This window comes from Amphimedon queenslandica, unplaced genomic scaffold (assembly GCF_000090795.2).
Source record: "Amphimedon queenslandica unplaced genomic scaffold, v1.1 AMPQUscaffold_13495, whole genome shotgun sequence".
In the NCBI taxonomy this organism is placed as follows: Eukaryota; Metazoa; Porifera; class Demospongiae; order Haplosclerida; family Niphatidae; genus Amphimedon; species Amphimedon queenslandica.
The window spans coordinates 227,358-247,833 of record NW_003546269.1 but is presented as its reverse complement, the minus strand read 5'-3'; the positions used below and the strand labels follow the sequence as shown (position 1 = coordinate 247,833).

Sequence of the window (20,476 nt, the reverse complement as noted above, 5' to 3'; positions counted from 1 at the left end):
ATAGCAACGTTACTTGAAATGGTTACCAAGACAACAATCAAAATCCGCCATGTTTGACGTGACTATGGCAACAGGCGCCATCTTTTCGCGGGCAGACCACGTGAGTAGATTAAAATGGCGTCCGACGAGGAACACGAAGAAGATGATGAACAGGTCCTTATCTTAGAGCCAGAGGATGAACAGCTCCAGCTGAGGGACCTGGAGAGAATATTGTCTATTCCTTTAGATATTTTAACTGCTTTGGAGGTCTCGGAGGAGTTTGGGATTGTCCCTGGACTGATTTTGAATTATGTCCAATCCAAGGAAGAAGAAATGAGGAAAGTGGAGGAGATTATACAAGAATATAATGACGTACTTCAAGATAAAGGTGGCTAAAAAATAAATAATAAAATAATCTGACATCTCTCTTTTTAGATGTGAAAATAGAGGACTTGGAACGAGAATTGGGCGTTGTAGTACTTGCAAGAACAGAAATTGAGGACCGTTGTAAGATAAAAAATAACTAGCGATCTACTCTCTACTTTCCTCTCTCTTCTTTTGTTTGTACTCATTCATAAGACTCAAACCTACAGTCCGAGTTAGACGGGTACAAAGAGAACGCCCAGTCGTTAATGGCCGCACAGGAAGAAGCTGAGTCGCTCAAAGCCTCCATTGAAGAGTACCAGACGACACTACGGGAGCTTCAAGATGAGATCGAGTCTTTGCAGAATCAGTCGAACGATCTTCAGACGACTAACAGCAATTTAAAGGAGGAACTGGAAAAGGCTAACACTACAATTGAGGTAATGTACATGTAGAACTACTCCTTTTATAAAGATTAATGAAGCTCATTTTATTGTACTTCTTCTTGTCTTTCTTTCTCTTCTTTTAGGATCTAAAACCACCTCCTGATGTCCCTGGTGCTGATCGTGACCAGCTGCTACGGCTGCTAGATAGGAGACAGAAAGAGTTGAGCCAGCTCGCCAACAGCTGGAGTGGCCTGTCCGAGAGACTCGAGATTACATCATCAGAGAAACAGGCTATACAGGTTTGAATGCATCCACATATTATTAGGTTTTAGTACATTTAATTTGGTTTGCCCATGCATTTATATGTACATGTACATGTACATGTATGTTAATTTGACTCAATTTTGATTTGTATGTGTGATATTAGTAATAATTACAATACTAGTCATTTTTTCTCTCTTTTTTTTAGTTAAAATTGGATGAGTTAGTGTCGCAGGAGTCCTCTGTACAATTGAAAGAACAGCTGCTGTCAAGAGAGAAACTGATGATACAGCAACAGAATGACTGGCTCTCGAAAGAGCTTGAGATAAAGAGCAACCAAGTACTCGAGCTGAAGAAAGAAAGGTCGGCCATTTTGACTGAAAAAGAAATACTTGTCTCATCAAAAGACCAGGAGGTGTGTCATGTTGCATATAAACTACACCTGCTTTAATTGAGACACTCCCGCCACTTTTAAACGCAATTTTTTTTAAATTTTATTTTTAGCTGAATCATCTCCGTGCCTCCTTGTCCTCCAAGACGGAACTGGTCCAGGAGTTGCAGGGACGGCTTGACTCCGCCCACTCACGACTAATGGAAGTACGAGAGGAACAGGCAAACGTTGAGGATCAACTAAGAAAAGAACTGGCATCTCAAGTTAGCTATACATTTGTGCATGTAATTATAGCTTGAGTTACGATCATTTTAAAAAATTGCCCAAAATCTGAAAAATACCCAAGGCCCATGGCCCATGGTTATTTCCAAAAAATGGCTCCGAAATCACCCCCAATTTTTATTACATTTTCTCATACATATTGTTGTACTTATGCTGTGTAGCAAGTTTGAGCTGATTCCGACTTTAATTTTTTGAGTTACGATCATTTTAAAAAATGGGCCAAAAGCTGAAAAAATCCCTGTACTATAGCCCATGGTTTTTTCCGAAAAATGGTCAAAAAATCACACCCAATTTTTATTACATTTTCTGATACATGTTGATGTCCTTATGCTGTGTAGAAAGTTTGAGCTGATTCCAACTTCAATTTTTTGAGTTATGATCATTTTTAAAAATGGGTCAAAATCTGAAAAAATCCCTGTACTATACCTGTTTAAGACTGTTTTTAATTTTTATTCCTTTATGCCCTGTCCTCTCTTTCTTTCTCTGTCTTTCTCTTATAGTCTAAGTTAGCCACACTTTATCAAACTGCTTCTAATGATGGAGAGAAGCTGGTCCTTGAATTGATGAGCAAACTGGAGTCATTGCAGTTATCACTAGACGAACTTTCGACCAGCAAAGAGACAGCATTAAGAACAGTGGGAGAACTGAAGGAAAGGTAATGGGAAAAATAGTAAAAAAAATTTTAAGTTCATAATATTTCACTCACATGTAATTTCCATTCTCGTTTTTCCAATCCCAGACTATCAGTACAGGAATCAGAGTCCTCATCTCGTATCCAAGCACTCGAGGAGGAGCTTAAGAATGCCAATGAGTTACTAAGCACTGCTAGACGACAAGGGACCCTCCCCCTCACTGAGGGAGAAGTACTCTCCCTCTCTCCAGCTGCTACTGCAACTAGCTCACTGCTCACATCCGGTCAGTACTCATTGCTTTTATTTATTTATTTATGTATTTATATATTGCATATACACGTATTTATTTTTTATCATTATTATTATTATTATTATTATTATTATTATTATTATTATTATTATTATTATTGACAACAACAACAATAACAACAACAATAGCAGCAACAATATATTTATTTATTTATTTATTTTAGGGTTGACCCTGACCCAGATATACACGCAGTACGTTCAGTCAACGGATGAGCTCCGGCTGGTCAAAGATGAGAACACTCGCCTCAACAATTACCTGACACAGATAATGGAGGAGCTGGACGAGAAGACACCTGCTCTTCAGAAACTAAGGCGGGACCACGACTCACTTTTGAAAAGGTTAGAGGAGAAGGAAAAGGTTTTAAAATGTGCGTACATGTACAGTTAAGTTTACTATTTTTTAGACCTCTATAATCAGGGCAGGTAGTATCAGTCCTAATACATGTACAATAGTAATGTGTATTAATGAACCTCTGAAATAAGGACAGGTTCATAATCAGGAGGGCCGGTATTATTGGGTCCCAGGTGTCAGATTAAATCTTTTATTTCAAATTTAATTTTTAAAATTTATGTACGTACATGTACATGTAACCACGCCCATAACTATACCACACCCTCTAGGTGTGAAGAACAGCAAGAACAGATAAAAGGTCTCGTTGACGAGTTTGACAATGTTCGATTAGAATCTGAGGAGTCTATAAAGTTCTCTCGCTCTCTTGAGCGCGAGAACAAACGTCTCAAAACCCTCTCCTCTGATCTCGGACGACAGGTCAAGGTCTTGTTGAAGGAGGTGGAGGAAGCTCGTGGGGGCGTGGCTTCAACATCACATGACTGGTCACAAGACCTGAGCAGTGATGATGTCACCAGTTCTTCACAGGTAGAGCAACTTTAAAAATGTGTAAAAAATCTAATTTTTATCGGAATCAGCTCAAACTTGCTACACAGCATAAGAACATGTACATGTATGTGTATCAGAAAAAATTATAAAAATGAAGAATTCTTTCCTAGTCATTTTTGGTGAAATTTGGCCAAATACCCTGTACTATAGTACAGGGACTTTGGCCCGATTTTGGAGAAACTTTAAAAATTCATAAAAAATCTAATTTTGATCAAAATGAGCTCAAACTTGATACACAGCATAAGAACATGTATATGTATCAGGAAAAAAAATTAAAATAGAGAATTCTCTTTTTACCATTTTTGACAAAATACCCTGTACTATTATGCGTTATTGTAATGTATTGTATTGTATTGTTAGGTGATAAGTGACCACTTGGTATTGTTTCGTAACGTCGAAGAACTTCAAGAACAAAATCAGAAACTGCTTGCCGTCGTGAGAGAACTAGGAGAAACGAGAGAGAAGGAAGAGAACATCATAGAGACACAGGCCACCTCTGAAATGAAACAACGACTAGAGGAAGCAGTCAGGTGACCATCACATGACGTACTAGCCTATACATGTACATCTAAGACCCTTTCTGTTGCATGCAGTATAAATCCATGTTATAATGGAGGTTTATAATTATGTATCAATAATAATAAAGTTTGTACATCAATCTATGTACATATGTATTGTATACTGTACTTGTAGGGAGTTGAATGTGCTGAAGGAATCGCGAGAGAGACAGAAAGAGATGGTAGAGTCCATAGTGAAGCAAAGGGACATGTATAGGATACTGTTGGCACAGAGTACACCATTACCTGATGATCAGACTGATACTAGCCAGGTGAGTGAGAGGGGGAGAGAGAGAGAGAGAGAGAGGAAGAAAAGAATTTTGAATCATTATGAGAGGGTGAATTTGCCATTTATATTTATCATTTTTTTCCAGTTAAGTACAAGTCAGGATTCTGCCAGTATATTTGCTTCTCCTCAAAAGTCCACGGCTGCGACTAACGCTGCTTTGCAAGAGCTTAAGGAACAGTTTGAAGCTTACAGGTTCAAACCTTCTACATATCTCATTGTATTATGTACACTTGTACTTGTATCTTATAGAAAAGAGAAATCTGCTAATGACTCCATACTACAGGAACAGATATCACAATATAGGGATGAAGCTGCTAAAGCTACGCTGGACAAAGCAACTTTAGCATCGAAAGTATGTAGAGGTCAAAGGTCAAACCGCCCACTCTTATAATTAGAATTATTATTTATTTTTATATTTTTTTTCATAGTTGGAATATTCGACTGAGAGGTATCACATGTTAGAATCTTCTTACAAAGAGTTGAAAGGAGAGCTATCGGCTTTAAGGAACAAAGAGAAACTACTCAATAACTCATTGAACAAAAGCCACGTGAGTATTTACATGTACATGTGCAGTAGCTAAAAAATTTAAAGCATTAAGAGGTTTGGTAGTTAAAATTTTGGCAAAATTTTGACTGTGTATATCAGTGAAAAATTGCATTTTAAAAATACATTATTAATTATTAATGTATTTCCATAGGAAACTGTTGATAAACTAACGAAGGAGCTCCTCTCTTCTCACGAGAATCTCTCTCGTCTCGAGATACGCCAGCGAGCGCTCCAATCAGAGAGAGACCACCTCTTTGAGAGCGAGAAAAGATCCCGCAAGCAGTACGAGGAGCTCATGAAAGAGCAAAGCTCCCAGTCCCTCCTCCTAACTAACTTACAGACTCTACAGAATAACTTGGAGAGGAACGAATACGAGACAAAGTCCCGACTGGGATCTCAGATTGAGGCCCTCGAGAAAGAGGCGGGGCTTTTGAAAGAACGGCTTCACAACGAAGAGGAGAAGAGGGAGAGGATTAAAGACGCGTACGAGACTCAGGTGGGTGTGGTTTAGAGCAAAGTGGGTGTGGCTTAACATTAAAATTATATTATTAAGAATTTTGAATATGTGTCATGTGACTGTACGTCTAGGTTCAGGATTTATCGCAGAAATTATTAACCGTCCAATCTCAAGAAAGTGAGCACCTTCAGACGATATCTTCTCTCGAGGAGAGAGCGTCAAACGCCGAGTCATCACTCGCTGTGTCTAACGGTACACTGGACGAGGTCAGAGGTCAACTGGAGGAGGCGAAGGACAGACTGAGGGCGATGGAAGAGGACGCTGGAGCCGAGTTTAGGTCCAGTATAAGGATACTGGAGCGTAAAGTGACCGACGGAAACTCTAAGGTATTGTACTATTTGTACATTTATTTGTACATGTATATTAATTGCATTTGTAAACTTACATGTAGTTCAGTTTGAATTTACATGTACATTACAATGTATAATCTGTACATGTTCTCTCTCTCTCTCTCTCTCTCTCTCTCTCTCTCTCTCTCTCTCTCTCTCTCTCTCTCTCTCTCTTTCTCTCCCTCCCCCCCTCTCTCTCTGTTCAGATTTCTAGTCTTGAGGAACAGTTAAAGTCAGTCCAATCTCATGCTGATCAGTACAAGTCCATCAGTGAAGCTAATGAGAAGGCTCTCGTTGAACTAAATGCAACCTCAGAAATATTTAAAAATAATATGAGCCAACAAGTGGAGGCACTGAAAGTAAATACATGCATGTGTGTATTTTTTAATATTGTATAGCAGCTGGAATGTAATCATGCCATTTATTATTATTATTATTATTATTATTATTATTATTATTATTATTATTATTATTAGTTTCTGTCTTCTTTTCATTGCAGGAGAAAGAGGAGGTCTTAAAGACGGAGTTGGAGTCCACTAAAGAAGAGAAGGAGAAGATTGAGAGTGACCTGAAGGCAGAACTGAAAGAAAATGAAACGGAGGTAATGCTGGAGTTTCATGCAGTGGGTGCTTAGTAATCTGTACACGTACATGTACATACATGTTACAGTACATGTGCATGTACATCAATTGCCAATAACAACCTGCAAAATTTTATTTTATATGTACATGTACATATATTAGCCAGATAAATGTGATAAAGATAATATGGTATCATCACTCTACTGTCTCTCCCTTTCTATAGCTTCAGCTAGCTCAACAGAAAATAGCTGAAATGTCCAAGAGACTAGAAGAGGCTGAGAGATTAATGAGAGAAGCACAGAAAGACCAGCAAACAGCAAGAGAAGATGCTAAAAGGTAAAAGAGCTGGAAGGTAGCAGCCGATCCATACAAGAAGATAATAGATAAGAAATTAAGAATCAATATAATAGACTGAACATTGTAATTGTATAAACACATGGTCAATTGTCATAGCAACGCTCGATAGGTTTCCATGGTATTTAATTGAATATTTTTATTAGCTTAATCTTATCACTGGCGGCAAGAGTAGATAATAATAGAAGAGAGTGTCCTACTGTGCATATACCCCCTGCTTCATCACGTCGTAGAATTGAAGAGTCACATTCAGGATATTTTCAGTATTTTATTTGAGTAGTTATTATCAAGAGTAGATAATAGAAGAGAGTGTCCTACTGTGCATATACCCCCTGCTTCATCACATCGTAGAATTGAAGAGTCACATTCAGGATATTTTCAGTATTTTATTTGAGTAGTTATTATAATATTGCTAGTTATTTTTGAATAACTACTCAAAATTACTGAAAATATCCTGAATCTGACTCTTCAATTCTACGCCGTGATGAAGCAGGGGGTATATGCACAGTAGGACACTCTCCTCTAATTATTATCTACTCTTGCTGGCGGGAATAATTAGCAGCTGCGAATTATTACCCAATCAACTCAAGCAAGCCAACCTACCGTATTTGCTAATTTTGCTGTAGGTGCTTGGATTCTTCACGTGAACACGAAGAACTTTACCAAAGGGAGCTAGTCCAGCACGGTCACACAATGGAGTCCTTGAACCTGTTGAAGGAGAAGGAGGAAGAGAGGGAGAGAGAGCTCAACTTGTCCAAGGAAGAAAATGTTAGACTTAAAGAAGAAATGGAAACCTTAGTGGTGAGCATAATCGTGATAGTAAAAATATGCAATTATTCATTCTTTCTTTCTTTCTTACTAGTCTACCCATAGGGAATTGGAGTCCATGTTAATCGAAGAAAAGAGACAAGCTGACGAACGCTCTCAACATCTCTCATCACAGAACGATCTCCTTCACTCTGAGGCTGAAACACTCTCGGCTAAACTCATCACACTCACGCAACAGATCAGTGAGGGGGCGGGGTCAATGGGTGTGGTCCCAGCAACAGTTCTTGAGCAAGATGGTGGAAGTAGCGAGTCTGGCCCTCCTCTGACGAGTTCGGAGAATTTATGGGAAGTCATAAGATACGTGAGGAGAGAGAAAGAGATATCGGAGACTAAGAGGGACTTAGCCGAGAGCCAAGTATCCAGTTTGAAACAGACTATTAATCAACTGACACACCAGCTGGAACAAACCCGCCAACAACTACAGGAGCTTACTGATGCTACCACAGTAAGAGTAACGCACTATTGTACATATACATATGAGCTATTAGACCTTTGATCTCCCATATTTAGTTTACAGGTCTCCAAAATCTCTCATTTTCAGCTTTTTGTCTCTCATACATTTATTCAACCCCAGTGTTCCTAAGTCTTCCATTTTTAGATGGATTAATTGGTCTGCCAAAATTACATGTACTGTATTTCCAGATCTAACAATTGTACATGTACTTTTGTTTCTCTTTACAGGCTCACGAGAGCATATCAGTCGAGTATGAGAAGATCATGAAAGACCTTCAGACTCTCAATGCCCTCAGTGATAGTAACAAGCTCCTGAGAGATGAGAATAAGTCACTGGAAGAGAAGGTATATATGTCAGTTAAATTGTTTATATGTAAAATCACATGTGCATTGTTAATGTCTGCTTTCATTTCCCGTACAATGCAGGTTTCTTCTCTCAAAGCCAGCAATCAGGATTTACTTGTTAAGATCCAGTCTCTTAAAGACTCACAGCAATCTCTATCGTCACAGAAAGATGCTCTCCTCGTTGAGAAGGTTGCCCTAAAGAAAGAAGTGGAGCGCTGGAACCAAAGGACCAATCAGCTCATAGAACAGTATAATAAGATAGACCCTGAGGAGTATAGGCAATTAGTGTGAGTGGGTGGGGTTACTTGGGAGGAATTTTTGCAGAAACAACTTTACAGATTTGCAACTTTAAAATTTAAGCATTTTATTTCATTTACGTAGTCAAGAGAAAGATGAAAGAGATGCCGAATTGTCTCAAGTGAAATCCGAGAATGAGTCGCTCACGAGAGAAAAGCTTGTACTGGAGGAAAGTCTGAGTCAGCTGAGCGCCCAGTTTGAGGCTCTGAAGAAGAAAGAGGAGGAGCAAGAGATGGAGCTTATTAAACTACAATCTGAGACAAAAGCACAGAAGGAGGAACTGGGAGAGAAGAGCAGAATAATACTAAAAGTACAACTGATCCTCTAATTCTCTCTCTTGTTTTATATTTTGTTAGCTTAAAGAACTCGGTCGTAAGTTTCGCACAGTTTCAGAAGACTTTAAGAAGAAGTTTGAAGAGAGCGAAGCTAAAAGAACAGAACTGGAGTCTCAAATTGAGGAACTTCAGCGCTCGCTTCCGGAATCAACCGAGCAGCAATCAGCCATTAACGACCTTCAAACACAACTCGACAAAACAAAGGAGGTAAAAATTAAATCAGTACAATGTACACATGTACTTGTGTACATGTACATGGCACATAGTGTGCATGGGGTTGCCCTTTATTAATTTATTTATTTGTTTGCTTGTTTGTTTGTTTTTTTGTTTGTTTAAGGAGTTAGAGGCCAGTAAAACAGCCCATGAAACCTTAACTGCCTCCATAGTAGAGAAAGACGACAGAATATCTCGTATCATAAAGACAGCAAGAACCCTCAAACTATCCAAGGAACAGATGAAAAATGAGAAGGATAATATTGAGAAGGAGCTTGAGGAAGCAAAAGGTACATGTATATACTCTCTCTTTTTTAGATTTATTCTATAACTTTTTGCCTTTGAAGCACTTCATAGTGAGAACCGTACTGCATTAGAAGAAGCAAATGGTAAGATACACATGTATATAATAACAATTAAGTTACATGTATTCAGATATAATCAACATTAGTAATGTATTTTCAGTATAATTATAATTATTTATTTCATTCCAGCTGCACTCCAGTCTCAGCTGGCCTCTCTCCAGTCGCAGTATGATGCTGATACTAAGAGGCTTGAGGAGAGAATTGAAAAACTAGAAGGAGATTTGAGGACTAAGACTGTCACCAGAAGACGAGCTGTACAACCGACTGTCGTAGTACCAGTGGAGTCACCGAGTACTACTGTAACTGCACAAGCAGGTAAGGAGAGAGAAAGAATTGTAATTATAATATTGAGAGGATTTTTGAGGAGCTAAATTTTGTTGAAATGCTATAATACATGCATGTAGTACAGTTTTTATACTTAGGCCAATAGTTGGTTTTCTTTCAAAATGTTTAAACCAAATTTCCCACATTTTATCCTACTTCAGTATTATCCTTTATCTGTTTTATTTTCTCAGCTCCTACTGCAGCTATAAGGCCGACAGTCACAACCACACCCACCGCCAGTATCAGACCAATGCCTCTACAGATGACGACTGCCCCTACTGCTCATGTGACTCCAACTCAAGTCACGACGACCATACCAATAACGTCTGAGGCCACACCTACCCCATCATCATCATCATCATCATCAAGTGGTAGTACTGTAGGATCGGCAGCTGTCTTCATGCGTTCAACCTCTCCTCTGCTTGTAACTCAGACCACACCCCCTCAGGTCACACCTACTAGCAGTGTGAGTGAGGGGGCGGGGCCTTCTGTTGGTACTCGACCTCTTGAAAGACCTGTGAAGAGAACAAGGGAAGCTACAACTGAAAGGTAGAGATTTATTTTTTAAATATTTTGTAATAATAATTATTAATTACAGTTCAGCTGCTGAACAACAGCCTCCTCCTGTCAAGCGCTCAAGGCAACAGATTGTGGAGGCGGAGCCATCAACGACCACGTCCACCGATCCTCTTGCCCCGCCCACTGACACGCCCACAGAATCCGATCGATCCCCTGATACACAAAGTGATCAAGACGTGGTTCAACCTGATGACGAGACCACGCCCCTCGTTAGTATGGTAACGGAACCAACTGCTAACGTCAGTAGTGGTAAGTAATCTTTGAACTATTAATATTTATATTTTATTAATTTTATATTAATTTTTTTAATAATTATATTTTAATCTTTTTTTTTCTAGCTGATGTTGCTGTGGTAACCGATGTTTCCAGGCGGGCGGAGTCAGAAGGACCCACGTCTAGTGTCGTGGCCGATACAACGTCCGGTACAGATCAACTGGTTGGCGGTGAACAGCAACAGGATACCGTTAGTGGTGAGCCTCAGGGAGAAGACGAAGATGAAGAGGGAGGGGCGGAGCCGACAGTTGCTATGGATACCGAACCGACAACTTTTGAGGCGACGGAAGAAGAAGGGGGCGGAGACTCGGCAGCTGTTATTGAAATAATGGACGAGGAAGAGGAGGGGGAGAGAGGAAGGAATGATGAAATCATTGAGATTGAAGACGATGATGGTAAGAAATAAAAATTGCTTTAAACTTGTGTGTGCTGCATTTAATTTATAGCGAGCGATCTTTCAAAAATGGCGCATAAATTTTAATGTAACTAAAATATTTTTTTAATTATTAGAAGACACGCTGGAGCCTACCCCAGGTGTAGCAGGTGGTGAGGTTACGGCAAGTAGCAGCGAAATGACGGACGAGAGAGGAGAGGGAGAGGAAGGAGAAGTAGAAGAAGGAGAGATAGAGGAGCAAGAGGAAGAAGAGGAGGAGGGAGGGGACGGTAACGAGGAGCAGTTTGAGGTACAGCAGGAAGAGATAGAGGAAGAGGAGGAGGAGGAGGAGGTAGAGCCTTCAGTTGAGCTGGTGATACAAATTGAAGATGAGGAACAGAATATTGGACTCCCAGAGAATGAAGTGAATTAACTAGCTTTACTTTTGTACATAAAATATTATGATCTTTTGGTAATTGAGTTCAAATATACATGTACATGTATGTTTACTTTTTTGACTATTTTACTTTTTTTTGTCAAGCAATTTTGTTCATTTTAAAGCTTTTTTTTTACTCATTCTAGGATGTTATTGAGATCACTGCTCCCTCTAGTTCAGCAGGAGTTCAGGTTTTATCTCAGACTGTTCCAGCTGTTCAATCACTGTCTGTTCCCTCCGAGAGGAGACTGGCACTGAGAGAAAGGGCCAGCACTCCAGGAGTACGTACAACCACTGATGTACATGCACCTACTACCAGCTGTACATGTGTAGTAGTAAAGAACCCACTTTTTGGAACTTTAAAAATTCGTAAAAAATTGAATTTTGATTGGAATCAGCTCAAACTTTCTACACAGCATAAGTACATGTATATGCATCAGATAAAGTTATAAAAATGGAGAAATCTCACTTTTTCATTTTTGGTGAAATTTGGCCAAAATCCCTGTACTATAGTACAGGGACTTTGGCTCAAACTTTCTACACAACATGCATCAGATAACATTATAAAAATAGAAAATTCTCACCTTTTCATTTTTGGCGAAATTTGACCAAAATCCCTGTACTATAGTACATGGACATTGGCCTGATTTTTGAGTAGATTTTAAAATTTTTGATCAGAATCAGTATGTTCAGTACATGTACAAATGTATATTTATTCATTAATGTACATTGTACGATGTACATATACTTTATAGGGTAATGCTGAATTAAATGTGATGCTACCCAGTGGTGGGGATCATCAGGTTCCATGTACTCCAGTACTCGCTGAAGACAAGCAGCTGGGAAAAGCACCTGCTCTACAGTAAATGAACACCATTAGTACATGTACATGTACAGTATATAAATATTGATGCTCTAGGAGTGTTCCTGCCGATTTGACTGCCCCTACCAGCAGCAGCATTAGTGTATCGGTCCAGCAGCTGGAGGAGGAGAGAGAGGAAGGAGGACAAGAAGCAACTTCATCTCAAGGAGACAGTAAGATTGGTATTTCAACACATCTACACTTTTCTTGTATATGTATCTATTTTAGCACTTTCCTTTAGCTTTATTCGATTGTAATTTTAGCTTTTTCTTGTATCTATTTTTAGCTTTATTCGAAATGACACAGTTTGGCGAACTGAGTAGTACAACTGCTTCCGTTCCTGCTCCTCCTACTCACTCCACCCACTCCTCACATGACGACCAGTCACATGACCCGTCACCTCAAGAGTTAGAGGAGGAAGAGGAGGAGGAGGAGGGACAGCCCCTATCAGGTGATCTTGGCGATGATGTCATTGCGGAAATAATTGCGTCATCGTGCGACGAGGAAGAAGAAGAAGAAGGAGGTATGTGGGCATTTGAGATATTTTTACTAAAGCTACTTACAATTTTCTAAATCGAAATTATTTTTTTAGATATCGAAGAAGGTGAATTAGGAGAGCTTCAGACTATTGACTCCACCCATCAAGAGGAAGCCACACCCATGCTTCCCACCCGAACGGTTTCTGCTCCTGTGGCTCTTGCTGCTCAAGTCCCCCCGTCTTCAATTTCAGGAGGTGTTCCTGGCAGTATCCCAGCTGTGGGTACATCAAGCGCTGCTCCTGTTACTACTGGTAGTGGTCAGGATTCTGCAAGGAAAGAAGCAGACAGGAAGATACAACCAATAGTATGGGATGAGAGCCAGCCTAGCACTAGTAAGGGGCAGATTGGAGGGATTTATAGCAGCAGTACAGCATTTAAAGATTTTAAGTCATTAGGATTTCTGTTGCTAGCAAAAAATGTTAAAAGCATTACATACAGAGATGTGTATTTTTGTGTCCTTTTTATGACTTTTATACCAGCTGGTCACTGTCTTCCTTGCTTAGGTGGTCCGCCAAAACTAAGGCCTAAATTAGGTCCTCCAAAAAGCAGCCTGTCCACCAGAAGAGCTAAAGGTTGGCTAGTGATGTGTTTAGTAATGAGTTTATGTTTTTTGGGTTCTGTAGGTCGTGAAGGCAGAGGCGGCCGTGGTAGGAAGTTCTAAAACCATGAACAGTTTCATTTTTGATTAACTAAACCAACCAACACTACATAATAATTATGATAATCTCAATCATTAATGATAATTTTTGTGAATATTTAAACATCCATTTTTAGTATTATTAATTTGCGTGGGTGTTGCGTGTTGATTAAAGTATACGGAATATCTACCAGTAGTATACCTAGCTGATATACGGATAATAAATTATTACAATTACATAATTATAATTAAGCTTATATTAAAGCAAAAATGGTGTTTTATTTTTTATCTAAAGGTATGAATTTATTTATTATCATTTTGAAAATTACTTGTTCTCTCCTAACAACCAGTTGTGGATCCGCCTATGATAATTTACATGGGAATAGACAAACATGAAAGTATGTATAATAAATCTATTTTATATTTTATTATTTTTAGATGAAGAACTCTTAAAATGGGGTTTCCCTGAGGACGTATGGTAAGTACCTAAAGCATGCGCTGATTATTATTTTATTGTTGGAAGGTTTCACGTGGAAGACATGTCTTCGGCTCATGTTTATCTCCGCCCACCAATGGTATATTGTTGGGGCGTGGCTTATGTTACAGGCTCCTCCCCTTTATTAATTAGGGAATGAGTATTGATGATATTCCAAAGGAAGTAATCGCCGACTGTGCTCAACTTGTTAAAGCTAATAGTATACAAGGTACTAAATATAGTATACTAATAGTATACTAGATTTACAAATTTAATATAGCGTCACCATTAATTAATAGTTTTTAATTATCATAACAATATTTCCATTCTCGATTTCAATTTTTGATACTCGTACTTTCAATTTTTGGTACCACTAGGTTCCAAGACTCCCAGCGTGAGAGTGATATACACTCCATTCCCTAATCTCATGAAAACCCCAGACATGGATGTCGGACAAGTTGGATTTCACGACGGAAAAAAGGTCAGACTTTTTGATGATCAAAAAAAACGAGAGAAGCTAGAACATTGATAGAGATTGTTTTTGTCTATCCTTTTTAGCTATAAACAACAGCACCTGCCACCAATTCAAAGTTCAAACATCACATGTATATGTGACAATAGCTTACATAACTTCCATACAACTTAGATATATTATTCTTGGAATGACGGGGGGAATGTTATGCTAGAGGAACAACACCTCATATTTAATGTACATATAATACCTCGTTAGTTTAAATGACATATTTTGTATGTATTAACGAAATAGTTTTAATGCTTGATTATAGTGTAATTTATTTATGTACATGCATTTTTGTGCATATTAATAAAATGGTTTTATTAGAGCAGGATTGTTGTGGTGGAAAAGAAAGACCACGATATCCTTAGACGACTTAACAAGACGAAAGAAGAAAAGAATCCAAACTTGAGGGAAGAGAAGGAAGCAAGAGACAGAAAGGAGAGACAGGAAATGAGAAAAAAGAGAGAAGAAGAGGTTAGGAGGAAAGGCTGGGGAGAGAGAAGGCTAAATGTTTTTTTTGTTATTTCCAGAGAAGATTGGAGAAGGAAAAGATAGAGAGAGCCAAAAAGGAAGAGGAGCTAAGGTAGAATGGTGACATATATTCTTTTTAATATATTGACATGTAGTACATGTGTGTGATAGCATACCATGTAATTGGGTGGACAAGTTAATATTGTCAAGTGTAATTGGTTCTAGTGAACCCACATTCTTGCATGAGATCACAAACAAAAGAAGCAAATTACTTGTAGTAGAAATTGTTTTTTAATTATTTTACAATGGACAGCTATGTGAAGCAAAATATACACCTCCTCAAAGAATTTTTTTTCAGATCTTATCAATCAATAATGACGGATGAAAATATGAAAACCAATAAGGTAGTTATGTACAGGTCACCATGATAGGCTGCCTGAATTATCTCTCTCTCTCCTCTCTCTCTCTCTCTCTCCTCTCTCTCTCTCTTCTCTCTCTCTCTCTTCTCTCTCTCTCTCTCTTCTCTCTCTCCCTCTCTCTCTCCCTCTTCTCTCTCTCTCTCTCTCTCTCTTCTCTCTCTCTCTCTCTCTCTCTCTCTCCTCTCTCTCTCTCTCTCTCTCTCTCTCTCTCTCTCTCTCTCTCTCTTCTCTCTCTCTCTCTCTCTCTCTCTCTCTCTCTCTCTCTCTCCTCTCTCTCTCTCTCTCTCTCTCTCTCCCTCTTTCCTCTGATAAACAGCTTGAAGAAGGCTTTGATTACAAGGCATTTGAGGATGATTTCATGTAACATAATTATGTAAATAAATAAACAAAAAACCGACAATTTTATTGAACTAATGTTTATGTATTTCTTTGCGATCATTCCGCAAAACAGATTATAATTTAATTTATAATCTATTAAAATATGGCCGTGATGTCAGTTAAGCTTCTTTCTCCGAGTTGCTTTCTCGATTTTGGCGGTCTCTGGCGACAAGGCAAAGTATTCTTTTTCGCTGGAAATTGAAATTAAAAATGATGATTATTATTATTATCGAGTGTATAGACAAAACATGATTCACATTTGTACACACAAACACTTTTTCTCTTACTCTGATTTCGTACGAGTGTCACTAGTGGAACTGATAAGTGGAAACTGCAGCTGCTCCATTGTAGTAGAGCTGGAGGGACTTTCTTCACGATCTAATGATTATGAAAATTTAATTAATATTATTATCTTCATCAGATCAAAGTGATGGATTATTCTAACAGGAAGGATCTAATTGAATCAAATAACTTTGAAGTTTCACTTTTGAATATATAGCATTATTTAATATTTAACAAATATATAATGATGTAATTTTGATGGTTTTTAATGTATATATTAATTATTGTATTATTTCTTTGTTACCATCATTAAGAAACAATTCGCTAATGATGTGTCTGTATCTACACCAGGCGCAAAGTATCAGTAGCCATAGCGAGAGAAGAGTAACAAGACCATAGACACACCAAATGAGATATGGTTCAGACGAGTGGCCATTTTGATCATCAATGGAGAGGAGATGATACAGGGAGAAGCCATTATTAGGAGGAGAATGGTGTTCACTATCATGAAGATCTGGAGGAGGAGAGCTGGTTGTAATAGTAGGAGGGCTACTCTCAGCAGACATGAATAAGCTAAATTGAATTAGGAACACGTGTAGCTATCTAAAGTACTATAGTATGGATAGTTCTACAGCAGGAAGGAAGGAAGCAAGCGCCATTTACTCTCCTATCAAAGCACCTAGATCAATCAAAGCTCGCACATTTTTGCGGCCGTGGAATCAGCACACAAACTCAAATTGAGAGCACTGTCTTGTATCTACCAGGACAAGCTTAGCTGAAAACAATGGACTTCAAACTTTTCTTATCTACTTTCCTACTCTTTTCTGGTGTAGCATGGGCCGCTTGCCCTGGAGATCTTCCAAATGGGACTCTTGTACCTCTTTACTTCGGATTCATGACTGCTGTTGATCCGCATAGTGATTATGTACTGGCGGGGATTATTCCTGCTGTAGATCTAGCACTGGAGCTCATTAACAACAACACTAGCATACTATCAGGATACGAGCTCAGTTACAATGACACCATTTACGATGCTCAAGTAAAAACTAAAGCTCTTATTGTATGTACATGTAACAGCATGTTCCTTGCTGGTTTTTTTTGTTGTCAGATCCTGAAGATTTTATATAGTCTAAAGCTAAAACTATAATTTTGTGCATTTGAATTCTATAGCCTTTATAATAAGGGGTAATCACTCTCTCTTTTCAGGCCTACAGTATTTATAATGCTTCGCTTAGTTGTTTATTATCCTCGTTCTGCAAATTGCCAAAATGTTTTTTTCCATTTTTACCACAAGCATGTACATGTACATGTACAAGTACAGACCTAAATACCCATATCCATGTAGTACGTAATGCTGCACTAATGCATATATTGTCTTCGTTAGAAGCTACAATATATTTATTCTCTGTTTTCCTTTTGTGTGTCCATGTCTTTGTATTGGAATTTAAGATTTTCCCTTTACTCTTTGAACGTGTAGCGTTGACTTCTTTTATTTGATTATAACATTTCCTTTTTTGGGCACGTACACATGTATGGCATTATGCTATGATAATATTTATAATTTCAGAATTTTTCATTTACTACAAATTTTTTTTAACTTCATCACCCTTCTTGCTTCTTCTCTTTCTCTCTCTCTCTCTCTCTCTCTCTCTCTCTCTCTCTCTTTCAGTGTTCACATAGACAAGGTCGTGACCAGTTCTTCTCAATGATCAGTAAACGTCCTCCGGACTTTATAGCTTTATTAGGCGCTGGCTGCTCAGCTGCTACCCTCCCAGTAGCAGAACTGGCCCACTATTGGAACTTCCCCATAGTAAGACCAGGTCATGTGACTCTCATGTGATCATGTATTATTATGTATTAGGTTTCTTATTCATCAGCCGCTCCTATGCTTAGCGATGTGTCCCTCTATCCCTCCTTTTTCAGGACCTATCCGTCAGACGGGAACTTTGTGCCGGCTTTTGTTGGTCTTGTGAGAGGCTTGGGTTGGAAAAGAGTTTTTATACTCACTGAAGAGTCTCCACTTTTTGTGCAAGTATGTGAGAAAGAAAGGGAGAGGAAAGGAATGAAGTAACGACTAGAGATTGAATAGATAAGGAATGAAGAGGAAAGAAAGGAGAGAGGGAGAGAGAGAGGGAGAGGGAGGGGAGAGAGAGGTAGGAGGACTAATGAGATAAAGAAGGAATGTTTAAACGCCAGTGCAGATATAAGCTTTATATACATGTACATGTAAAAAGGATGCTGCTATCAACTTGTTATTGCCCTGGAATAGTTTAATGTATTGCTATTAGCACGATATGATTTTTATAAAATAAACATTTGGAGTAAATAACATACACTAATGATACTATCATAATACTAGATATAATAATAACTTATTTATTTGTGTAAGACGATTTGATTTTTGTAATAGACCCCCCTCTATTATAAAGCACAAAATGCAATCACATTCACATTCAGATTTGCTACTGTATGATAATTAAGAACTACACGTATATACAAGTAGCTGTTTCACTAACAATAAACTGTTTAGCTTATTTTAAAAATCTGCATTCACAACTTTGAAGACTAGTTATTGTTATTTGTGGCTGCTTTAATCCTCTTTCAATAGCTATACAGGCACATGTATTTATATGCTTTGTGTCATGCAAATGTACTCAAAACACTATGAATGAAAAATATTTGAAATATTTTAAAGAATATTTTTATGGTGTGATTTGATATTGTGGGGTTGAGGAAAGGAATGGGCTCCTTTTATGTGTATGGCTTGTTTATGCAAAACTTTTATGACCACAATTCGATTATTATTATTATAGAATGAGCGTCCATTAGTTGAGGCATTGAGTGAAGCTGGTATTTATGGCAAGTCTCATTCTTTTCTTTCTGGTCCTGATGTTGATGTTGCTGAGGTGGTCAGAGATGTCATTTACAAAGTTAGCTATGCATTGACCATTTATCATATACCATGAAATTTATGTGACTGAAATTTTTTTGCGAATTTTGCGATTTTTGCTCCGTCACAAAAATCAAAATCGCAAAATCCTACAGTTTCATTGCCACGTGGTGCAGTTTGCAAGCTATTTGTAAAAAAATTTATTTCATGAAATCTTAGAATTGTTGGATTCATGAAAATTTTTTGTTGCATAAACTTCATGGTATACGGTATGGGGTAATCATATCTGCTGTCTAAACTTCTATTCATTTCTTTTAATTTAGAATGAGCACAATAACACTCACATCTTCTTTCTAAATATGTATTCCGGTAAAGCAAGAGCAGCCTTTTGTGCAGTATGTCTTGTCTCGTAGATTTCTGTTTTTTATAAATATCTTTTCATTCTTCCTTTCTCTAAATTTCTAGTTTTATCGTTTGAATATGTTTTATCCAAACTATGCATTCATTATTCCTGGATGGTACCAGGTAAGCATCTATTTCTGTCACATGATTGTCACATGATCACATGTCACATGACAGACTGGCTGGTGGAATAATGATGCTGTTAACGTATCCTGTTCCACTCGAGATTTACAGACTCAGTTAGACAGAGTATTGATACTGCAGCAATTGCCAGTTGCACTAAACAGGTCTGCCCCTACAATTAGTGGCCTAGTAAGTCACTATACTTTATAATTTTTTGAATTAAAGATTTCTTTTAAAAGACAGCAGATGAATTTGACACTAGGTATAGAAGTCGCTTAAACGATAGAGAGTACATAAATCGACTACCAGGACCTCCATCAGTTTATTACCCGATCCCTGACGCCCTGACGGCCTTTGATGCACTGTGGTCCCTGGCACTGGGTCTTGATAGAGTTCAGAGGGCAGTGTGTGCTAATGAGACCTTAGGCTGTAATGGTGGACCACTAACAGAGCTGGAAGATTTTATGTATTATAATGATCAGGTGGAGTGTATGGTTAATAAATCTTTGAGTATGACTGGATTTGAAGGAGTCTCTGTAAGTGCCCATGACATGTACATACACATATATAGTGTTAGTAAACATTCTCAAAGCCATAAATACATGCAGGCCTTTATATACATGTACATGTACATGTATATAAAGGCAGAAAGTATTCATGCATAACTACTATGTACATGTATATCTAATTATGCATGTGTGTCTTAAATGTGTTTATCCAATAAGAATACTAGAGTACATTATCAATGATCGTACACCATCAATTTTCGGACACTTGTTTTAGGAAAACTATACATTGCCATCTCATGAAACTGCAAAGTATTATAGCAATAGTTATCCTTTATTTGCGTGACAAAACTTGTAGCTCTAGCAAGAGTGCATAGAAAGTTATAAGCTCTCAAAGCGTGGTGTCCGACAATACCAATGATCGGCCAAAATTCTCAATCTTCGGACTGTCATTTCTGAACGGCAGCAAAGGATAGTTT

The 20,476-nt window shown here is 38.2% G+C and overlaps 4 protein-coding genes across 4 annotated transcripts; 3 read left to right on the top strand and 1 right to left on the bottom strand.

Annotated features, from left to right (window-relative positions):
- The first annotated feature begins 89 nt into the window (after positions 1–89).
- LOC100634764 (nucleoprotein TPR-like) lies at positions 90–13,713 on the top strand. The gene is made up of 40 exons (XM_011412010.2): positions 90–367; positions 415–486; positions 559–782; positions 872–1,027; positions 1,198–1,404; positions 1,494–1,643; positions 2,163–2,317; positions 2,402–2,577; positions 2,768–2,942; positions 3,225–3,480; positions 3,862–4,031; positions 4,195–4,330; positions 4,433–4,539; positions 4,597–4,699; positions 4,776–4,895; positions 5,046–5,390; positions 5,483–5,737; positions 5,947–6,099; positions 6,240–6,341; positions 6,545–6,657; positions 7,302–7,476; positions 7,538–7,948; positions 8,185–8,301; positions 8,383–8,588; positions 8,683–8,908; positions 8,955–9,140; positions 9,271–9,436; positions 9,494–9,535; positions 9,641–9,826; positions 10,027–10,384; positions 10,434–10,663; positions 10,753–11,082; positions 11,198–11,484; positions 11,643–11,777; positions 12,252–12,358; positions 12,416–12,531; positions 12,645–12,881; positions 12,951–13,229; positions 13,401–13,469; positions 13,521–13,713. Exons 1-40 carry the CDS (start codon positions 115–117, stop codon positions 13,556–13,558), a joined length of 7,329 nt encoding a protein of 2,442 aa, XP_011410312.1. The 5' UTR covers positions 90–114; the 3' UTR covers positions 13,559–13,713.
- A 91-nt stretch (positions 13,714–13,804) lies between these two features.
- LOC100634638 (coiled-coil domain-containing protein 25-like) lies at positions 13,805–15,875 on the top strand. Its single transcript, XM_011411991.2, has 10 exons — positions 13,805–13,829; positions 13,885–13,932; positions 13,973–14,012; positions 14,058–14,109; positions 14,163–14,238; positions 14,387–14,490; positions 14,851–15,000; positions 15,057–15,109; positions 15,356–15,401; positions 15,733–15,875. The coding sequence occupies exons 1-10, from the start codon at positions 13,805–13,807 to the stop codon at positions 15,778–15,780; spliced, it is 642 nt and encodes a 213-aa protein (XP_011410293.2). The 3' UTR covers positions 15,781–15,875.
- LOC109580379 (uncharacterized) lies at positions 15,786–16,860 on the bottom strand. Its single transcript, XM_019993447.1, has 3 exons — positions 16,381–16,860; positions 16,082–16,172; positions 15,786–15,985 (listed from the first exon to the last, which is right to left on the bottom strand). Exons 1-3 carry the CDS (start codon positions 16,640–16,642, stop codon positions 15,910–15,912), a joined length of 429 nt encoding a protein of 142 aa, XP_019849006.1. The 5' UTR covers positions 16,643–16,860; the 3' UTR covers positions 15,786–15,909.
- On the top strand, positions 16,861–20,240 carry LOC109580361 (gamma-aminobutyric acid type B receptor subunit 1-like). Its single transcript, XM_019993412.1, has 8 exons — positions 16,861–17,115; positions 17,938–18,108; positions 18,890–19,006; positions 19,290–19,361; positions 19,432–19,491; positions 19,546–19,680; positions 19,731–20,027; positions 20,217–20,240. Exons 1-8 carry the CDS (start codon positions 16,861–16,863, stop codon positions 20,238–20,240), a joined length of 1,131 nt encoding a protein of 376 aa, XP_019848971.1.
- The last annotated feature ends 236 nt before the right edge of the window (positions 20,241–20,476 follow it).

Bases quoted from the DNA above. Each gene is read 5' to 3' on its own strand.
- LOC100634764 (XM_011412010.2), top strand. From the start codon at position 115: ATGGCGTCCGACGAGGAACACGAAGAAGATGATGAACAGGTCCTTATC. The intron at 9,141-9,270 runs GTAAAAATTAAA...TGTTTGTTTAAG, and splicing joins AACTCGACAAAACAAAGGAG to GAGTTAGAGGCCAGTAAAAC. The intron at 12,359-12,415 runs GTAAATGAACAC...TTGATGCTCTAG, and splicing joins GGAAAAGCACCTGCTCTACA to GAGTGTTCCTGCCGATTTGA.
- LOC109580379 (XM_019993447.1), bottom strand. From the start codon at position 16,642: ATGTCTGCTGAGAGTAGCCCTCCTACTATTACAACCAGCTCTCCTCCT. The intron at 16,173-16,380 runs GTAACAAAGAAA...CATAATCATTAG, and splicing joins CGAATTGTTTCTTAATGATG to ATCGTGAAGAAAGTCCCTCC. The intron at 15,986-16,081 runs GTAAGAGAAAAA...TTCAATTTCCAG, and splicing joins GACACTCGTACGAAATCAGA to CGAAAAAGAATACTTTGCCT.
- LOC109580361 (XM_019993412.1), top strand. From the start codon at position 16,861: ATGGACTTCAAACTTTTCTTATCTACTTTCCTACTCTTTTCTGGTGTA. The intron at 19,681-19,730 runs GTAAGTCACTAT...TTCTTTTAAAAG, and splicing joins CCCCTACAATTAGTGGCCTA to ACAGCAGATGAATTTGACAC. The intron at 20,028-20,216 runs GTAAGTGCCCAT...TTATCCAATAAG, and splicing joins CTGGATTTGAAGGAGTCTCT to AATACTAGAGTACATTATCA.
- LOC100634638 (XM_011411991.2), top strand. From the start codon at position 13,805: ATGGTGTTTTATTTTTTATCTAAAG. The intron at 14,110-14,162 runs GTATATTGTTGG...TTTATTAATTAG, and splicing joins TTTATCTCCGCCCACCAATG to GGAATGAGTATTGATGATAT. The intron at 14,491-14,850 runs GTCAGACTTTTT...TGGTTTTATTAG, and splicing joins GATTTCACGACGGAAAAAAG to AGCAGGATTGTTGTGGTGGA.